Source organism: Rhineura floridana, chromosome 22, assembly GCF_030035675.1.
Source record: "Rhineura floridana isolate rRhiFlo1 chromosome 22, rRhiFlo1.hap2, whole genome shotgun sequence".
Classification (NCBI taxonomy): Eukaryota; Metazoa; Chordata; class Lepidosauria; order Squamata; family Rhineuridae; genus Rhineura; species Rhineura floridana.
The window spans coordinates 8,691,192-8,711,550 of NC_084501.1; the positions used below are offsets into that span (position 1 = coordinate 8,691,192).

The 20,359-nt window shown below is 44.8% G+C and overlaps 2 protein-coding genes across 2 annotated transcripts; both read left to right on the forward strand.

Moving 5' to 3' along the window:
* Positions 1–1,615: 1,615 nt before the first annotated feature.
* LOC133374651 (serum amyloid P-component-like) lies at positions 1,616–7,478 on the forward strand. Its single transcript, XM_061605791.1, has 2 exons — positions 1,616–1,846; positions 5,561–7,478. Exons 1-2 carry the CDS (start codon positions 1,783–1,785, stop codon positions 6,172–6,174), a joined length of 678 nt encoding a protein of 225 aa, XP_061461775.1. The 5' UTR covers positions 1,616–1,782; the 3' UTR covers positions 6,175–7,478.
* Positions 7,479–9,831: 2,353 nt separating this feature from the next.
* LOC133374650 (mucosal pentraxin-like) lies at positions 9,832–17,722 on the forward strand. The gene is made up of 2 exons (XM_061605790.1): positions 9,832–10,009; positions 16,596–17,722. Exons 1-2 carry the CDS (start codon positions 9,946–9,948, stop codon positions 17,207–17,209), a joined length of 678 nt encoding a protein of 225 aa, XP_061461774.1. The 5' UTR covers positions 9,832–9,945; the 3' UTR covers positions 17,210–17,722.
* Positions 17,723–20,359: the final 2,637 nt, after the last annotated feature.

Sequence of the window (20,359 nt, forward strand, 5' to 3'; positions counted from 1 at the left end):
TAATTATATAAAATCCAATATATATACATGGTAAATTAACAGCACAATTTTTTTTAAAACACACACTCAAAGATAAAACACACCCAGTGGTCCCTCCATCACTGCTGTCCACAAAACGCTTAGATCCAGGTTCGAGACAAGGATGTACATCATCTTATTCAAGCTCTTTGAGCTGAAGTTCCTCTGGATGGGAGAGAAAGGGAAAAAAAGCGAAGTCTTAATGGCAGCTCCTTTATTTGACCTTTAAATGTTTTTATTAAATATTTTAATAGCAAATGTAACAAAGAAGAAAAAGAACACACGAAGAAATAAGTGATGGAGAGAAAAACAAAACAAAAAAATGCATCAGCTCATATCAAGGATGTAATAACCATCGCTATATCCCTGCTCCCACCCCTAACTCTGCCCTCCACCCCTGGATGCCGATCTAAATATCTAACAATATCTAACAAAAGCAAATGTCAAAAATATGAAACAAGATAAAGAAGAAGATAAACAGGAGACACGACACAAGTTAAAAATAAATGAAAAATCAACAAAATGTAAGTAGCAAAATAAAAATCAATAAAATAGAAGTAGCAAAATAAAAATCAACAAAATGTAAGTAAAATAATAATATAAGAGAAATCAACAAAACATAAAGAAAATATAAAGGAAAAATACAGAAAAAAACCCAAAATATAACGAAACCACATAAAACCCACCTCTCTCCTCCTCGCTAACTCACACTGGACATCTCTAGCGGCCACTTTGAAGGCAGCAGCAAGGGATGCCACAAAGGGGGGGGTCACTGTTACCTGGGCAACCTCCATCCTGGACCCGGGCAATGGCTCTTCCTGAGTCTTGATGGGTCCTCAGAATGTTGAGGCTCCTGCTGTTCTGTCCGCTGACTTCCTTCAGCTTCTCTCTTTCTCTAACAAATCAGGCTATTCTCCATTAAGCAGCATTTCTAAAGGGGGACTGTCCTGACCTCCTTTTAAAAACAGTAGAAAATGCATCCCTCCCAAGCTTAAGGGAAGGGCCTTGGCTCAGGGGGGTAGAGCATCCTCTTTGCAGGCAAAAGGTCCCAAGTTCAAGCCCCTGGATCTTCAGGTAGGGCTGGGAAGGAAAACCCAGTGTGAAATCCTGGAGAGCTGCTGCCAGTCAGTGCAGGCAATACTGATTTAGATGGACCAACAGTATCATTCCGTATAAGGCAGCTTCCTGCGTATGTTTCTATTTTGTCACTTCCCGTAAGAGCAAGCAGCCTTCTCTGCAAGACACGTTTTTCACCTGTTGCCAAAATGACAAGAAGGAAGCAATCCCATTCTGGCTATAGCTGCCACCTTGTTTCTTCCTTAAAATGGCCCTGCTGCTGCAATGCAAAAGTTTAGCCCTGAAGGTTTTCCTGTCATGGAGATGAAACACGTGGGGAAAAAAATGCACGCATTTAGGGGCCAGTTTACACCTTGCATCCTTTTCTCTTAATGCCAATCCTCCGGCTGAGAGGCAGCTTTATCTCTGTGGCGTCTGTCACCACCCTGTGTGATGTGTCACCAGGGGATCCTACAATCTCTTGAGCCAGGCCTTGGATGTCTGTTGCCAAATCGCTTAAAAACACAACCTCCTTCGCCCTAAGAAGCAGCTTATTCAGCCGCTGTGCAGAGCTGATATCAGAGGCTGCTGCTGGTACTCAGAGTCTTCGTCTTTCGAAAGGCAGCAAAGAGGAGACTGACGTTTTGGTGCCTGGTACGCCTTGCCTCCTTGATCTCTCATTGCGGCTTTGCCTTTGTGGTGGTCAAGATGAAGAAGACAAGCCTCTGGCCTCTTGCGCTCCTCAGCCTCTCGGGAACTCTGGCACAGACAAGTAGGTGATGGGGGAAATAGTGGACCTTCTCAACCCATAGCTCCAGGGCAGAGCACTCATTCTGCATGCAGAAGATCTCAGGTTCAGTCCCTGGGGTCTCCCAAGAAGGGGTGAAAAAAACTCCAGCGTGAACCCTGGGAGAAAGGGACTTAAGGCAATATGCTCATTTGCACCACATGGTAAGTCAAGCTGTGACTTACTGGGACCATGCGGGCTCCCAGAGAGGAGCTCATAGCCTCTGTACTCCTCGTCAGTCCTTTTTAGCGCTCAGCTTAGTGTGTCATAGGGATGGAAAGGTCTGTCGCTTTCAGTTCTCTCAGTTTCTCATTTTTCCAATGTTAAATTGAGTTCTCTACATTTGTGCAGCAATCTGTGAATTTTTTTAAAAAAATCCTCACGAAAATTCTCTACCATTTTAGTGCGAATTTCTCCAAATCAACACATCTATGTAGGCAATTTCGGCAAAGGTACACATTTTTGCAAGCCATTTTTCATCACATCATGCCTTTTCGCATGTTATTTTCACTCGTGTTCAATTTTATGCAGACTTTCCCCTAATATATGCATTTTTGTAAATATTGTTTAGTTGGTGAACTGCATCCCAAAATTCTAATAAATGCGAATTTCCAAGGATGGCTGTGTTTCGGTTCTCATATTGTTTTGGAAAGTGCGAATTTTATAAATTCTGCTTGAAATGCAAATTGAATCAAAATTCTAACCCATCCCTAGTGTGTCGACTGAACCTGAGCTTATGAGCTGCGGAGAAGGGCCATAGCTAGAACAGGCATGGGAAAGCTTTAGCCCTCCAGATGCTGCTGAACTACAACCTCCATCTTTCTTGGCCATTGTCCATGTTTTGGGGGCTGATGGGAGTTGTAGTTCAGCAACTTCTGGAGGGCCAAAAACTTCACCTAGAGTAGAGCATCTGCTTTGCATGCAGAAGGTACCAAGTTCAATACCAGGCATCTCCAGGTATGACTGGGAATGTCCCCTCTGAAATGGAGTGCTGCTGCCAGTCAGTGTAGACATTTCTAGACTAGATGGACCCAAGGGTTTGTCTTGATATAAAGTGGCTTCCAAGTTCATCACTAACCAAGAACTGTAGCCAAGGTTTGGAGTTCTTATAACTGATATAAATCAAAGAGAATGGCTGGGGAACAGTGAAAGAAAAAAAAATGCAAGTGGCTTCAGCATTCTGAAAAGAGGGATTTAAAAAAAAATCTTACAGAGGGGAAAAATCGGTAAAGAATTAACATCACTTGAAAAGATGATTATTCAAGGGAGAGGTATACAAAATCAATAACTAAATATACCAGATCTTGCTGTCTATCTGATGAAGAGAGGGGAATTATTTCAGAATTGAAGGGCACCAAGGGATATAACAGAACAAATGTAGATTATGGATTGTATCCTACTCAGAGTAAATCCACTGAAATAAATGGATCGAAGTTAGTCATAATAATTCATTTTAATGGATCAACTCTGGACAAACATTGGATACAGCCCCAAATGCTTAAAACCAATGTCCTCGTTGTTAACTTTAACGTTACGTAAATCTTCGATTGTCATAACTTTAGTCTTTTTGACGTTCAGCTGTAGTCTGCTTTTGTGCTTTCCTCTTTAACTTTAATCAGCATTTGTTTCAAATCATTACTGGTTTCTGCTAGTAGTATGGTATTGTCTGCATATCTTAAATTACTGATATTTCTCCTTCCAGTTTTCACACCTCCTTCATCTTGGTCCAATCCTGTTTTCCATATGATATGTTCTGCGTATAGATTAAATAGATAGGGTGATAAAATACACCCCTGTCTCACACCCTTTCTGATTGGGAACCAATCGGTTCCTCCATATTCTGTCCTTACAGTAGACTCTTGTCCAGAGTATAGGTTGCGCATCAGGACAATCAGATGCTGTGGCACCCCCATTTCTTTTAAAGCATTCCATAGCTTTTCATGATCTACATAACCAAAGGTTTTGCTGTAATCTATAAAGCACAGGGTGATTTCCTTCTGAAATTCCTTGGTTCATTCCATTATCCAACGTATGTTTGTGATATGATCTTTGGTGCCTCTTCCCTTTCTAAATCCAGCTTGGATGTCTGGCACTTCTCGCTCCATATATGGTAAGAGCCTTTGTTGTAGAATCTTGAGCATTACTTTACTTGCATGGGATATTAAGGCAATAGTTTGATAATTACTGCATTCCCTGGGATCCCCTTTCTTTGGAATTGGGATGTATATTGAACGCTTCCAGTCTGTGGGCCATTGTTTAGTTTTCCATATCTGTTGACAAATTTTTGTCAAAATTTGGACAGATTCAATCTCAGTAGCTTGTAGCAACTCTGTTGGTGTGCCATGTAATTTATAACTTATAAAATAACTTACTACGTTATATGAAATTAGATATATGCTCAGAACATCTTACCCTTTTGGGAAATTTACTGTGCGATGGCAGAATTTAATTTGCTGCAAAATGGCATCCACTCAAAGTACGTAAACTGAAGGAATGCTTGAAAAAGATATCTGTCCAGTAGTGTAGTGGCAACTTCAAAGTGCAGTGTCTCTTCATGTTAGCCACACCCATCCATCTCCCCCCTCATTTTTGCTGTTGGGTTAAGAATGAGATCCTCTTTAAACCTTCTTCCACAACAACAGATATCCCTAGGAGCCAATAAGCATGAAAGGGGAGAGCATTAGCAGCTGAGAAGAAACTTCTCAATGCCTGACTCACGCTCTTTCACTTTGATTGGCTCCAACCAGCAGGAAAGGGCCAGAAATTATGTTAGAAGACTCTTCTGAGTGACTAACACACTCCCCTTTCATGTTGATTAGGATAGGATTAGGATCACATCCCATAGGATGCTGGGACCCTGGTCTGAAAAAAGGAAGGGGTCTAAAAACCCCTGAGACCCTGGACAACTACACTCCTGTGCAGGGCTGGCTTCAAAGGGCAGCCAGGTGGGGCCTTGGCTGAGGGCCCCATGGCCCACAGGTGCCCCTGAAGGGCCCCTTGTTAGGGTGGGGGAGTAGCTCTTCCCTTCCGTGATCCATGGAAGGGTCCCTGCCATGGATCGCAGGGAGGGATTTGCCTGCCCACCCACAGCTTCTCACTGCCCCCCTGCCCGCTCACCCCCACCACCTGCCCACTCGCTGCCCCCTGCCCACTCACTTGCTAGCCCACCGTCCCACCCCCACTCTCCCACCCCCTGCCTGCTCTCCCACGTGCTCTCCTGCCCACCCCCACCTGCTCATCCACCCACTCAGTAGGTAGGTAGGTAGGTAGGTGGGGCATGTGTGCATGCAGGTGCCAGAAGCCGGGTGCCTGGCGCCAGCCCTGCATGTGTGTCTGTCACTGCATCTTATGGGAGATCAGGATAAGAAATGTAACACTGAAACAGATAGGGAATAAATTGGTAATAGATATGTCTGAGGATAAGATGACATGAGCTGCTTACATAAGAGGATATTTGAAATTATATAGGATGATCTTTTAAATTTTGAGAAAAGGAGTGAGATATGTGTCACATTATGCATGTGCTTATATGAGTATGTTCTTCAGTATATTTACAAAACAAATACATTCTACAAAGAGGTAATGAAACAGGCATCAGAGACACAGAGCTTAGCCTTAGCGATGATGACCATGCCTCATCAACACATGGCAAATATTTCCTGTACATCCAACGTCTTGTCTTTCTCTTTCCTTCCCCAGGCTTGGACGGGAAAGTGTTCGTGTTCCCAAAGGCTTCAGTGGATTCCTACGTTCTCCTGAAGCCCACCCTGGAGGAGCCGCTGCAGAACTTTACCGTGTGCCTCAGTTTCTTCACTGACTTGACCCGCCAATTCTCCCTCTTCTCTGCCTCTTCTAGGCAACACGACAACGAGATCCTCCTCCTCAGACTCCCAGACGAATTTTACATCTATGTGGGTGGTGAAACTCTCACTTACAAGGTGCCCAGCCTCACAGAGAAGATTAGAAGCCTCCACTGGGAAACTGCATGCGCGACGTGGGAATCGGCGACTGGGATCGTTCAGCTTTGGCTGGGTGGGCAGCCCTTGCCGCGCAAAGGAGTTGCCAAAGGCTACAGGGTGAAGACGGATCTGGTGGTGATGCTGGGGCAGGATCAGGACTCCTACGGTGGCTCGCTTGATGCCGGACAGTCCTTTGTTGGGGAAATGGCCGATGTGTATATGTGGGACAGTGTGTTGCCTCCAGAGCAGCTGAGGCGGTTCCAGAAGGACACGATTCCTACGCCTTTAGTGGACTGGGCCGCTCTGAAGTTTGAAATTAAAGGCTACGTGGTGATGGAGCCCACCTTATATTAGGGCAGGAGTGGCAAACCTTTCACAGCCCGAGGTCCACATTTCCTTCTGGGGGGCCACGTGCCATTGGTGGCTGGGGCCAGAGGCAGAAGTGAAAGGAGCGATGAAGGTATATGTTACCTTTGTCCCATAAGTTAGTTTCTACACACACTCACACATAATAATAATATAATAAAAAAAATAATAAAATTTTATTTCTGGGTTGCCTATCTGGCCGGGTCACTCTTCTCTATCTTCATCCAGACAACAAGATGCATCATCAGAGTTCAAGAACGCATCCCAAGCCAGACAGAAACACTGTGCATGCAATACAGTAGGATGGTGTTAGGTGTGGCCTAGGGAGAGGGGATGTGGTGTGGGGAGGGTTCTAAGGCCAGATAGAGTGGCCTGGAGGGCAACATCTGTCCCACTGGCTCAAGGTTCTCCGGCCCCATATAAAGGCCTGAAAACTAAGAGTGGGCAGGTGGGACATTCTTCATGAGCGATGGCATGTTAGAGACATGCAAACAGAATTTGGGCTAGCCAGCTGTGCATGACCCAAAGAGCGAAGGAATATCTTGCCCAGAATTCACAAAACAGGGGTGGGTGGTTAAGCCTGTGGTAGTCACTAGAAACAGGCTCACACATGGTCAGTGTGCTGTTTCTGGCTTGCTGGGAGTTAGCTATAATATGTTACTTTAGATCAGGGACAGCCAATGTGGTGTTCTTCAGGTATAGCTGGTGTCGGGCTTCTATCAGCCCCAGAGAGCAGAGCCATTGATCAGGGATGATGGAAGTTAAGTCCAACAACATCTGGAGAGCATCACATTGGCTACCCCTGGTTTAGATCATCCCACATCCCTGCTGTATCTGATACTCTTCTTGATGATGGTGCGATTATAGTTTAGTGGCCTCTAGTATATATTTTTTTTCCTTTTTCTTGCTGTGGTTCTAATTCTGCGCCTGGTTGCCTCAAGATTGCTTATTTCTTTTGTGCATTTTTATGGAAAAGTAGAGAATTTTGTAAAATGTTATGGCTGCGATAGGGATGGAATCCTCTTTTTGGCATTGATCCGATTGCATTCCACTAAACTGGCAGGGCGTTATGTTCCGTATTTGAGTCTTTTCTGATGTCTTCTACTCTTATCAGTTTGATTCCCCCCCCGCCCCGCCGGCAGACAAAACTAACATGGTTAATGTTATTTTTAAAGTTTCTGCAGTGTCAGAGACAGCAGCTGAAAGAACAAAAACCGCCCAGACAGCTTCAGCTATGGGGCACTATACAAATGTAATAAATAAACAAACATAAATAAATAAATAAGAACACATCCCTCGCTGTCTCTCTGTGTGTGTATGAGAGAGAGAGAGAGAGATCACAAATGAGATGAGTGGGGAAGAGAAAGGAAGGATAATCTTTCAAACTTTGGACATCCTGGGCTTGCTGGGAGGGTGGAAGGATGTTTAAAGCGTTGACATTAAAATGCAAGCCTAGAGAGTCTCCTCAACTTGGGCACTGACTCCCACATTAAGGAGATTTTCTAGGCTTTTAATTTCTGTAGTATTAACTCATTAAATGGTGTACTTGAAGACAGGATGGGGATTTTTTCCCCCTAGCAGAGACAGAAAGGCTATGCTTGGCTCACTCACTCCTCACTTGGAGCTTGGATAGCTATGTGAGTGGAGGGGAGGTTGGAAGAAAGAAAGATTTAGAGGGAGCTGTATAAATGACTGCTGTATTGTGAGTAAAATCAATGTTGTTTTCAACAAGAACGATATTGTTACATTCAAGATTTTCTTGAAAAAATCTGGTGTCATGGGAAAGCTGCTGAAGTTTGCAGCAAACACGATAGCTCCGCAAAGATAGAGAATATATGTGAACTACTGGAAAATCCAGTGCCAAATCTGCGTTCAGTGGAATTCTCCCCCATCTATAGGCTGCAATTCTATACACACAGCCTTGGGGGCATGTCCCCTTGAACTAAATAGGACTTAAATCTGGGCAACTGTAAGTATGTTGTGTAAGTCTGAATGATGAGTGTTGGCAATTCAAACTGGATCAGTTTTTGATTGATTCTCCAGGAAATGTTAATAACCAGTTTAATTTTTATTTATTTTATTTATTTATAGAATTTATTAGTCGCCCATCTGGCTGGCTGTCCAGCCACTCTGGGCGACGTACAACATAGGCATATAATACCTAGACACTGAAAATCTAAAAACAATGAAGATAAAATCTAGCCCACCCCAAAAGCCTGCCTGAAGAGCCAGGTCTTCAAGGCTTTGAAGGTCTTCAAGGTCAGGCCTTTGAAGGTGTGCAAGAGCCAGGTCTTCAATTCTTTGCTATCAAGAAGAACTAGCTTGGTTTTCTTTTCTTTTCTTAAAGCATTCCCAATTATGAATGAAGTGAGTTTTATTAAACAGCTGTGAAATGTTGAATTTTGGAAGGTGAAGTGTAAGACAATAAAATCATTTGCAATTACGAGTTAACAGAGGAACAATAGATTTCTTTCTAGAAGATGAATACAACTCAGAAACCAGCATATAATGAACAATATTCTCTATTTGTCAGGCTCCACAGGCACATAAACCCTGAGTAATTGGTAATTTAGCATATCTTCGACATTGGTTGGCTGGCAAACTGCACTGCAAGATTAGAATACTTGTGAATTTTAAGGATGTCTGTCAGTTGTCACATTGTTTTGGAAAGTGTGATTTTGACAGATTTGGCTTGAAATGCAAAATGCAATCAATTTCTTGCCCATCCCTATTAATGTGCATTTCTATAACAGAACATAAAACATACTCCATAAATAAAAAAATATGCTCGTCATAACTCCTCCAAACATGGTTATTTCAAAATGTCCCCAGTAGACCAGCAAGTGCTTATTTAAAAGGTTGTATATAAAGTTGTATTTATGTCTTGAAAAGATATGAATTGCCGGATTTCTCACCTCACAGCAGGAGTGTTCATAGATATTTAAGAGTCTGGTCCACCATAACACAGGTTTGTCTCTGGGCCAGTTAAGATGCCTGCTGGTTTGGCTGTGTGTCCAGCCGCCCTGTGCTGATCTGATGTTTGAAATAACCCCCTTCCCGTTCCTCCAAATATACACTCTGGGCAGATCTACGCCGTACATTTAAAGAACACCCACAGCACATTTAAAGCACACGACTTCCCCTAAAGAATCCCAAAACTGTGGTTTCTCAGTGACAGAGATAAAAATCTCCAGCACCCTTAATGAAGTACACTTTGAATGTGGACCGGCCCTCAGGCATGATGATGATGACCTATTATTTGGGCACTTCCTTCTCTGTTGAGGCTATAGCTCCCTCTGGTGGACAGGCACATCCACCTGGCTATATAAGTGCTATATAAATGGCCTCTTTCCAGGAGCAAAAGTTAATCTAAGTCCCCTCACACACAACTGAGCCACCACCGATCACTATTGGTGCTGTTAGGTAATTTTAGACTCTGGACTTAATATTCTCATGGGGATCCCCCCCCAGCTTCTTCAGAGGTTTCCCACATCCTAGTGCAGCACAAAAACCACTGACTGTCATCTGGCAGCGTCTGGGGCCAATCCTGTCCCTCTTGGACTTTGAAAGTCTTCTTTCAAATCCCTTTAACGCAGCCCCCTCCCCCAGCCCATTACTTATTAACCTATCTTTGCAGAGTTCATCACAGCAACTTGCTTGGTCTGAAGGCCGACATTCTGGAGGACAGAGAAGACGTGAACAACTGAGCACCTGCCTTCTATTCCATTGCTCCTTCCTTGGTGGCTTTAAAGAAGTAAAATGGAGAGGACAAGCCTTTGGTTTCTGGTGCTCCTCAGCTTCTCAGGAACCCTGTCGCAGACCAGTAAGTGATGGGATAATAACCTGCTTCCCAAAATTATTATTTATTATTATTTATTAGACTTTTATACCGCCCGACTAGCAACAGCTCTCTGGGCGGTGAACATTAAAAAAATTTAAGATTGGGACTTCCGGGAAGGGTGACTTAGCCTGTGCCTGCTTTTGAGACGGGCTCCTGCCTCAAAAGAAGCTTATTCAGATATACCAGTCAGATTTTTTTTTTTTTGACTGATTAAACTTCTCCCGGGTAGGGAGAAACGAAGAGATTAACCTCAAAGCCTATTTTTGTTGGGACGACCAGATCTCATTAATTTATGGGACGAGGTCCAGCCGACGAAGGTGGGACGGATTTTCAACAACAAGCTCTATCTGATAAAGCGAACGTTCATCTTATCTTCTAAGAGAGAACGCACTAACAGGCAAGCACCCTTCTTTCTATATTTTTCTTTTACTTGACTTAAATTGTTGCTGTTTAAAAGAGATTTGCCAGATTGATCGGTTTTTGACATCTCACTGGGGAGCCATAACTTCTCTCTGCTACTCACTAATTAATAGCTTATCTCTGTTTTTGTTGCAAAAAGCTGTCCTGGATTTGCATTCTAAAGATATACACAGAAGAGGGATTTCTATTCCAGATTTTTATTTTGAAGAATATTATATTGTCTGAGACTACTCTCTTTTTGGTCTATTTTATTTTGACGAATCTGTTTCCTGACGACCGCCATTAATTGTTTCGATCCTGGGAACTGCATTTTGTTTACTTAAGCATGGAGAGATAAGGCTGTCTGCTCTGTTTATACTGTGATGTCACCAAGTTTGGAGTATTAACCCAATTGTTGCTGAAATAAGAAGTGGTTTTCCTATATTTTTCTTTTAAAATGGCAATTAAGAAAGTGGCTGAGAATCTGGAAATAACTATGTTTCAGAAAATAATGGATGAGATTGAGATAACGAAACAAAACCTGCGACAGGGTTGTAAGGAGCTGAAAATTGAATTGAGTAAAATGAAGCAGGAGATTAAAGATATAGGGGTCCCTGTGAGAGAGGTGACCCTGGAGATTGGAACAAACGTGGAACAGGAAAAAGATTTGGAGTCTATGGACTTTAGAAACAAAATCTATTGTTTGGAGACACAGGAGATTAAAGACATAGGGGTCCTTGTGAGAGAGGAGACCCTGGAGACTGGAACAGGGGTCCCTGTGAGAGAGGAGACCCTGGAGACTGGAACAGGGGTCCCTGTGAGAGAGGAGATCCCGGAGATTGGAACAATCGTGGAACAGGAACAAGATTTGGAGTCTATGGACTTTAGAAATAAAATCTATTGTTTGGAACTCAATGTTATCTCTGAAGAAATTAATGAAGATTCTAGAGATAAAGTTATCAATGGCATGGATAATCTTCTGGACTGGAATGATGTGATGGAGCCCAATATAGAGAAAATCTATGGAATTAACTGCAGCCATGTGACAATGGAAAAACTTTCAAGAGATGACCCAGTGTATTTTGAAAAAAAGAACAGAGATATGATTTTACAGCAGTATTTCAGCAACCTATTCAGAATGGATGGCAAGAAAATATTTGGGATAGAGGTAATTCCCATCAGACTCTTACTATATGACTATGGCTTTGACAGCAAGATTATTATGGAATACTGATAATGGAAGATTGGATACTGAAATTACTGGACTTAACAAGACTACTGAAGATGGAAGATGGAAAATGGAACTAATAGGGATAATAGAACAATGGCTACTGAAATTACTGAACCTAACAGATTCTGATGTGATGGATTAATTGAAATGTTTATTTTGACTATGGTTATGACAATAAGATTATCATAATTAGTAATGAGATGGATTAATCGATATGCTTATCTGGAAAAAAAAATTGATAGATATATTTCTTAAAGAATTGAAACCTCTCTTTGACTTTTTGTGGAAAGAATAAAGTAATGTTTATGAGATTTGATGATTAAGTAAGATAACTACTGGAGGAAAGTGATTTTATAATATGACTTAAGAGACAGGATTGTTATATATTATAGACTTATAACTGATTTGATCTTTGACAAATGGGAAGTCAATATTTTACTCTTTATTTTTTATTTTTGTTTTTTTTTTCTTTTTTTCTTTTTGTTTAACTATTTTTGATTTTGTTTTTTGTCTTTGAATGTTTTATGATTTCGTCTTGTATGTTTTATGAAAATCTGAATAAAAATTATTGAAAAAAAAAAAAATTTAAGATTAAGTTAGCTTAAATTAGAATTAAAATCAAAATTAAAATTACAGTGAGAATGCCTCGGAAAAGAGGAAGGTTTTAACTTGGCGCCGAAAGGATAACAATGTCGGCGCCAAGCGCACCTCCTCGGGGAGACTGTTCCAGAGTTCGGGGGCCACCACTGAGAAGGCCCTAGATCTTGTCATCACCCTCCGGGCCTCTCTATGAGTTGGAACCCGGAGGAGGGCCTTCGTAGTAGAACGTAGTGTATGGGCCGGTTCATATCGGGAGAGGCATTCCGACAGGTATCGTGGTCCCGCGCCGTATAGGGTTTTATACCAACACTTTGAATCTGGCCCGGAAGCATATTGGTAGCCAGTGCAGGCGAGCCAGAACAGGTGTTATGTGCTCAGACCGCTTGGTCCTTGTTAGCAATCTGGCTGCCGCATTTTGCACTAGCTGTAGCTTCCGAACTGTCTTCAAAGGCAGCCCTACATAGAGCGCATTGCAGTAATCCAAACGCGAGGTTACCAGAGCATGTACAACTGATGTAAGGTCCTCCTTACTCAAATAGGGACGTAGCTGGGCTACCAACCGAAGCTGGTAGAACGCATTCTGTGCCACCGAGGCTACTTGAGCCTCAAGTGAAAGGGAAGAGTCTAAAAAGACTCCCAGACTCCAAACCTGCTCCTTTAGGGGGAGTGTAACCCCATCCAGGACAGGGTATATATCCACCATCCGATCGGAGAAACCATCCACCAACAGCATCTCAGTCTTGTCAGGATTGAGCCTCAGTTTGTTAGCTCTCATCCAGTCCATTGTCGCTGTGTTTCTCCCTCTGTTTCAGTAACGGAGGTGGGGAAGTTGCAGAGTAAGCAAGCCACTCTTGCTAAGTGGCACAGGGAATGATCCAAAAGGCTTGGTCCAGGTTCTGAGGAAGGGCCATGGTAGAGCACATGCATTGCATGCAAAAGGTCCCAGGTTGAATCCCCGGCATCTCCCTGGGCTGGGAAAGAGAGGAGATAGGATAGCCCCTTTCAAGTCCTTGAAAGGTTGCCACACAGAGGAGGGCCAGGATCTCTTCTCTATCGTCCCAGAGTGCAGGGCGCAGAATAATGGGCTCAAGTTGCAGGAAGACAGATTTCAACTGAACATCAGGAAAACCTTCCTAACTGTTACAGCGGTACAACAATGGATCCAATGACCTAGGGAGGTGGTGGGCTCTCCGACACTGGAGGTATTCAAGAGGCAGCTGGACAGCCACCTTTCGGGGATGCCTTAAGCTGGATTCCTGCATTGAGGAGGGGGCTGGACTCAATGGCCTTATAGGCCCCTTCCAACTCTACGCTTCTGTGATTGTCTGCCTGAAACCCTGCAAAGTCACTGCCATTCGGACAATACTAAGCAAGATGGCCCAATGGTCTGACTTGGTATACAGCACCTTCCTCTGTTCCTATTTAAACCAGCCCTTTAGTCAGAACAATGAGGGCTGGAATATTACTTTATTTGTCAGGGAAGAGCCATAGCTCTGTTTTGCACTGCAGAAGGTCCCAGGCTCAGCTCTCCAGCATGACCAGGAAGGGCTGCAAAAGGCTCCATGTCTGAGACCTCGAAGAGTCGCTTCCAGTCAGTGTAGACAATAGTGAATCTTCACCAGAGCTTGGAAAAGTTACTTTTTTTGAACTACAACTCCCATCAGCCCCAGCCGGCATGGCCACTGGATTGGGCCGATGGGAGTTGTAGTTCAAAAAAGTAACTTTTCCAAGCTCTGATCTACACCATTCTGGCGTAAGGCAGCTCTCTATGTTCCTTTTGCAATGTGTCTGTATTAAACTTCTGCGGCTGGTTATTGAGGGTGGCTCTTTGCTGCTCTGTACTGGGAAGTTTCTTGATGCAATCAGTCTTAGATTTAATCTATTTCTGAAAGACCTTTATCTTTCAAATGGAGTTTATGATACCGCTTAAAAGGCATTTGCATTCATTGGATTCTGCGGCTTTGTGGAGGCTCCATTGCCTAGAAAATCGAGAAATAAGCAGATTAAGAAGGCCAATCAATAAGGGACCGAGGGGGTCAGGAAACCACAAATGGCTCCTGGCAACTATTGCCAAAAAGATCAACATATTAGAGGTGGGGTAAGGGAGAGACGGTTAAACAGTACGGGTTCTATCCAACTTAGTCCTCCTCAGAGTAGACTAATTGAAATCAATAGACTCCAGGGGGTCCTGACCACGGCTTTCGATGGGGGTACTCTGAGTGGGACTTTGTGAGACGTAAGCTTGGGGAAATGGGGGAATTGGTGAACTGAAAAAGAGCAGTGCGGAGGGCAAAGGCGGCAAGTTTTGGTGGACCTTGTGGAGTAAATCCAGTCAGGTGGGAGCTGTGATCTAAGAAGGAGCATCCACACAATCCATTCAACGAGTGTACAGTCTGTGCCCCCGTGCCTGCAACAGGGAGCACCCTTTCCACAGACCCTTTTACGTGTCTAAAGAAAAGCTTGTGCCTGTCCGCAGTGTAACCTCCAAAAGGCAGCCTCCTTCCCTAAGGACCCTTCCGGGGCTTGCGATCGGCAGAGGGGGACTTCTTGGTAGTTTCTCTGCCCTCAGAAGCTCAAGGGAGCGGCAGCTCGGGAGAGGGCATTCTCTGTGGTGGCCCCTAAGCTGTGGAATCCCTTCCCGGCAGAGTTACACCTTCGTTGCATAGCTTTCGCCGTAGGCTGAAGACTCATCACTTTACACTGGCTGTTAACACCGGACAGAGCTGCTTTTAGGACCCTTCCTGTGACACAGGCACCTGCCCAGCTACAGCTCCCATCAGCCCCAGCAAGTGTGGCCAGCCAGGGATGATGAGGACTGTAGTTTGGCAGCGTCTGGAGGGACAAAGGTTCATCGCACATGGATTATGCCATAGGCAGTGCGGTCTTACTTGAAGGGGTGGGGAACCCCCAGGACTGGGGGCTGGATGTGCTCACAGGAGTGAGGGCCCCTGCCCTTCTGTCTGGCCCTTTGGACTCTCCCCAGGCAATGCCCCTGCTGGCCCCGGTTCACACGCTGTGCGCTTTTGCCTGGCTGGAACGTTGCCTTGCTCTCGAATCATGCCTCTTTTTTGTCTGGACAGAGGCCAGAGCGTGTGTGGAGAAACTAGCTTTCTAGTACAAAGGTCGATCGGTTGGTTTGTCTGTCTATTGACCCAAAGTGGCTAACCTGTGGCCCTCCGTTGTCTGTCTGTCTGTCGACCAAAGTGGCTAACCTGTGGCCCTCCAGAATCCATCCATCCATCCACCCACCCACCCACCCACCCAAAGTGGCTAACCTGCGGCATTCCAGAGTCTATCTGTCTAGAACCTGTCCTCTACCAGACCTGGTTCATCCCAGAACTTAACTCCTAACCCAGGGCAATTGATTCTGGCAAGGCACAACCCTTACCTCTCTTACCAGGGCTGAGTAAACCAGCAACAGCCCTGCAAGGTAGGTAGACTGCCACCACCCCTTAAACTGGTCGACCACTCTGGGCTAAGGGGAAACCCAAAGTGCCAGAAATAGACCTGCCAAGGATTCCAAAAGACAAGAGCCAAAAGAGCTCTCCTTGCCTTGGAGCCTTAGGCAAATAACCAAATACACGGTAGTCCATGGCCAGTAGCCAAGGTACCAGATTCAGAGCCACACTCTTTGGTAGGTGCCGAAAAGAAAACAGAGATGGCGCCTGTCTAATATTTAAGGGGAGGATATTCCAAAGGGTAGGTGCAATAACCCTAAAGGTCCGCTGTCTATGTTGTGCAGGACAGACCTCCTGATGAGATGGCATCTGCAGGAGGCCCTCACCTTAATTGCTGTGCCCACTTTTGCTTCTCCCTCCCTCCCCACCACTGACATATGGCCCCTGGTAGGCAGGGCCGGATTAAGCTGAGGAGGGCCACTAGGCTGATTGGTGTTTGGGGGGCCCTTCTCCTCTTAGGCAATATGCACGGGCAGGTTTGCCATCCATCAAGATGGCGGCTGAGGTTTCCCTAAGGGGCTGAAGCCTCTGCCACCATCTTGGTTGATGGCAGCAATGCACGTGTGTAGCACGCATGTGTGCCATCAACCAAGATGGCGGCAGAGGCTTCAGCCCCTTAGGGAAACCTCGGCCGCCATCTTGATGGATGGCAAACCGCAAAAAACAGCTGAGAAAAAGGTAAGTGAAGCGGGGGGATGGCGGGCGGTTCGGAAGCTCTTGTCCCACGACATGGGCCCCCAAGAGCTCCGGGCCCCTAGGCTTCAGCCTACTAAGCCTAATGGATAATCTGGCCCTGCTGGTAGGTTGCCCAGAAGAGAATGTGGCCCTCGTACTGAAGACGCTTTCAGCTCCCATCTTATATCTAGCCTTTCTTCTGCAGGCATGGATGGGAAAGTGTTCGTGTTCCCAAAGGAGTCAGACACTGCCTACGCTCTCCTGAAGCCCACCCTAGAGGAGCCGTTGCAGCGCTTCACTGTGTGCCTCAGTTTCTTCACCGACTTGACCCGCCAATTCTCCCTCTTCTCTGCCTCTTCTAGGCAACACGACAACGAGATCCTCCTCTTCAGACACCCGGCTGAGTTTCACGTCTGCGTGGGTGGCCAATGTCTCGCTTACAAGGTGCCCAGCCTCGCAGAGAGGATCAGCAGCCTCCACTGGGAAACTGCATGCGTGACGTGGGAATCGGCGACTGGGATCGTTCAACTTTGGCTGGGTGGGCAGCCCTTGCCGCGCAAAGGAGTTGCCAAAGGCTACAGGGTGAAGACGGATCTGGTGGTGATGCTGGGGCAGGATCAGGACTCCTACGGTGGCTCGCTTGAGGCTGGACAGTCCTTTGTTGGGGAAATGGCTGACGTGTATATGTGGGACAGTGTGTTGCCTCCAGAGCAGTTGAGGCAGTTCCAGAAGGACAGGATTCCTACGCCTTTAGTGGACTGGGCTGCTCTGAAGTTTGAAATTAAAGGCTACGTGGTGACAGAGCCCACCTCTTATTAAAGCCTAAAAGAAAAGAGTAAGATGGTGGCCCTTTTTGGAGTTTGCCAGACCTTGTACAACTTGTGACCCTGCAAACCAATCGAACAATAGACCACTCAAGACCAAAGTGGAGCTAGCCTACAAAACACTTTTTGTTTTCTGCCTGGGACTAACGGGAGAGGAAAAGGGGGTGAGATGGGGTATGTCAAATTTCTCATCAACGATCAAAACAGATTAATGCTATAGGGTTAGGGAGACTGCAGGGCACCGCTAAGTTCTGGTAGACAATAAAAATTCGTCAATATTATATAGTATTAGCACAGTTTGTATAGAACATAAGAACCAACAGCCCATCTAGTTCTATGACATTGTTTAATTATATTGTTTATTGTTATTGTTATAGGTTTTTTTTATGTTTCTGATATTTTGATGTGTTATATGGGGTATTGTACGTCGCTCAGAGTGGCTGGGAAGTCAGCCAGATGAGCGTCTAACAAATCAAACAAATAAATAAATAAATAAATAGATGATAGATAGATTGATTAGATATTTATTTATTTGTTAAATTTTTTTATACCGCCCCACTAGCATAGCTCTCCGGGAGGTGTACAATAGGAAGTATATACAATAAAATCAAATAAATCGGTACAAAAACATATATATAAAAATCCACAAATCTAGATAGATAGATAGATAGATAGATAGATAGATAGATAGATAGATAGATAGATAGATAGATAGATAGATAGATAGATAGATAGATAGATAGATCGTCTACCAATCCTGTTCTCACAGTAGCCAGCTGGATGTCTCCGGGAAGCCTGCAAGCAGGACGTGAGTGTAAGAGCATTCTCTCTTCCTATGGTTTCCAGCAACAGACTGTGGATGCAGAGCATAAACACAGTATCTAGTAACCACGGATAGCCGTATCCTCCGTGAATTTGTGCAATCCTCTTTTAATTTAATGCAATTTAATTTAAGGCTCCATATACAGCATACATTTAAAGCATTACCCCCACCCAGGAATCCTGGGAATTGTAGTTTATCTGTCACCGAGCTACAATTACTAGAACCCTTAACGAATTACAATTCCCTGTATTCTTTTGGGGCGTGATGCGGCCAAAAACTTGTGGACAACAGAGCTGGGAAAATAAGTTCTGGAAGACTCTTCTTCAAATTCCATTAAAAGCATGGAACCTGGTGCTTTCATAAAGGTGTGCGGGACTGACTGCTGCATCCCATTTTGGAACTGTTTCCTGGTCAAGCTGATAGAGTTCTCTTGAAAGGATGTCTAAACTGTAACAGTCCCTATGTCACTTGAAATGTTGCCAAATTTTTAAGCATTGCTATCGACATTAGGGCTATAATGCTTGCTGATTAGTAGTTTATAGAGCAACTGCTTTAATGTTTGTTCAATTGTTTGTCATGGTTGCTGAATCAATTATCAGAATCTGAGGACACATTTCAGGCAGGCAAAAACACTCATGGAAGGTGTAAAGCAGGGGTAATGAGGAGTGTGGCCTGGGGAGAGTGCTAGAAGTCAGTAAGAGAGTTCATTTGGCCCCCACATTTGGCCTGATGCTAGCCCTGATATGTACTGTGGGTCTTGTCTTTGCACAATAATATGATAACATGGAATAGGATGCCATGGGCAGTGACTTTGACACCTTTGAAGCTCAAGGTGGCATACATGATTCCCCCTACCTCTTTTATCCTCACAACAGCCCTGTGAGGTAGGTTAGGCTAGGAGAGAACAACTGGCCATCAAGGTCACCCAATGTACTTCCATGGCTGAGTGGGGATTTGAACCCTGACCTCCCAGGTCCTAGCCCAAGATTTTAACCACTACAGGACTCTGAGTCTATAATAGGGGGTTTGGTAGCAGTCTCTGGTGATCTAGGAGCCAGGGAACAGTCCAGTTGTCAGGATCAAAGTATAAGTCAGAACCAAAGGACAACCCAGGCAGACTTACTCTATAAGTCCACAGGCATCTATTGCCCTCTGATGACTCCATGCCTGATAAACGGTTAGTGCTAGGCATGACATCTGCTGACCTAGGGCCTGAGCTTAGACCCTCACAAATGCCACCCCCAAGTCTGACTCGCCCAGAGGGATAAAATGCTTCCCACATCAACACACAGGTCGGACAGGGAGAAAAAGGCAAAAAGTGCTTGTCTTCAGGCCAAGGACCGGCCCTTTAAGAACTAAGCCAAGGGGGTGACACCTGAGAAAGGTGGCCGAGAGGGAGAGGCTCATAAGGCCTCAATTCACCTCCATCCTTCGTCGGAACAAGTTGTTCACTCAGAGTTAGGGCCACTGAGAGGTAGGGAGAAAGGGCACAAGGGTACAGGACCCAAAGACAACAGGAGGCCCAGACTCTTAGCTTTCATTGAAAAGGAAAAGGTAAGTTCCTATGTGCTCTAGAAAAAAAAGTTATAAAACAAAATGTGAGCTGACCCCAACCCTGCAATTTTAGTGAAATGAACTAACCTGGCCACTCCAAGTTCCCACCTTTCAAGGGTTTAGCCAATGAGTGAAGTCAGAACAGTGACTGACAAGTGATTTGTTTGGACACCAGGTGTAAGGCCAAATGCCTAGCCCTGGCCAAGCAGAAGAGAAATAAGTTCGGAATTAACACTGCTGGTGATGAAGAGGTTAATGGTTTTTTAGAGCAAGCTGTGTACATGGTATTGTCATTTGCTGACTATAAAACACTAAAAGGAAATTAATAGCTAGCACGTCTCTGTCTGCCCCCCCACCCCGGTCTTACATGTTCTGGAAGCCTTTTGAACAGCACAGCGTGTGAGGGGTCAAGGCTCTTCAGTCTTCTTGACCTTGCTTCTCGATGGTACTTCAAGGCTGTGTCAGCCCACTGGAGACTTGGTCTTTCCTGATGTTATCTTGGGGCTTCTTCAGCCCCCTTTGAGGCTTAATCTCCTCAGTCTAGGGGTCCCTTATTTATACCTAACATACCGTCTGGAAGTGGGCACCTTATATCTATTAGATCATTATCTTCCCACCATCCAGGTTGGTGGTTTCCCCCCTCAGGTGATCTCTCCTGACCCTGCACGTGGTACAGCTTTGGCTTGAGAGCACGGCTGCACCCCCAATGTAATGGCTTGTTTTGACTATCAAGTGCTTTGTTTGCGTAAGCAAAGTGAGAACATTTGT

Bases quoted from the DNA above. Each gene is read 5' to 3' on its own strand.
- LOC133374650 (XM_061605790.1), top strand. From the start codon at position 9,946: ATGGAGAGGACAAGCCTTTGGTTTCTGGTGCTCCTCAGCTTCTCAGGA. The intron at 10,010-16,595 runs GTAAGTGATGGG...TTTCTTCTGCAG, and splicing joins AGGAACCCTGTCGCAGACCA to GCATGGATGGGAAAGTGTTC.
- LOC133374651 (XM_061605791.1), top strand. From the start codon at position 1,783: ATGAAGAAGACAAGCCTCTGGCCTCTTGCGCTCCTCAGCCTCTCGGGA. The intron at 1,847-5,560 runs GTAGGTGATGGG...TTCCTTCCCCAG, and splicing joins GGGAACTCTGGCACAGACAA to GCTTGGACGGGAAAGTGTTC.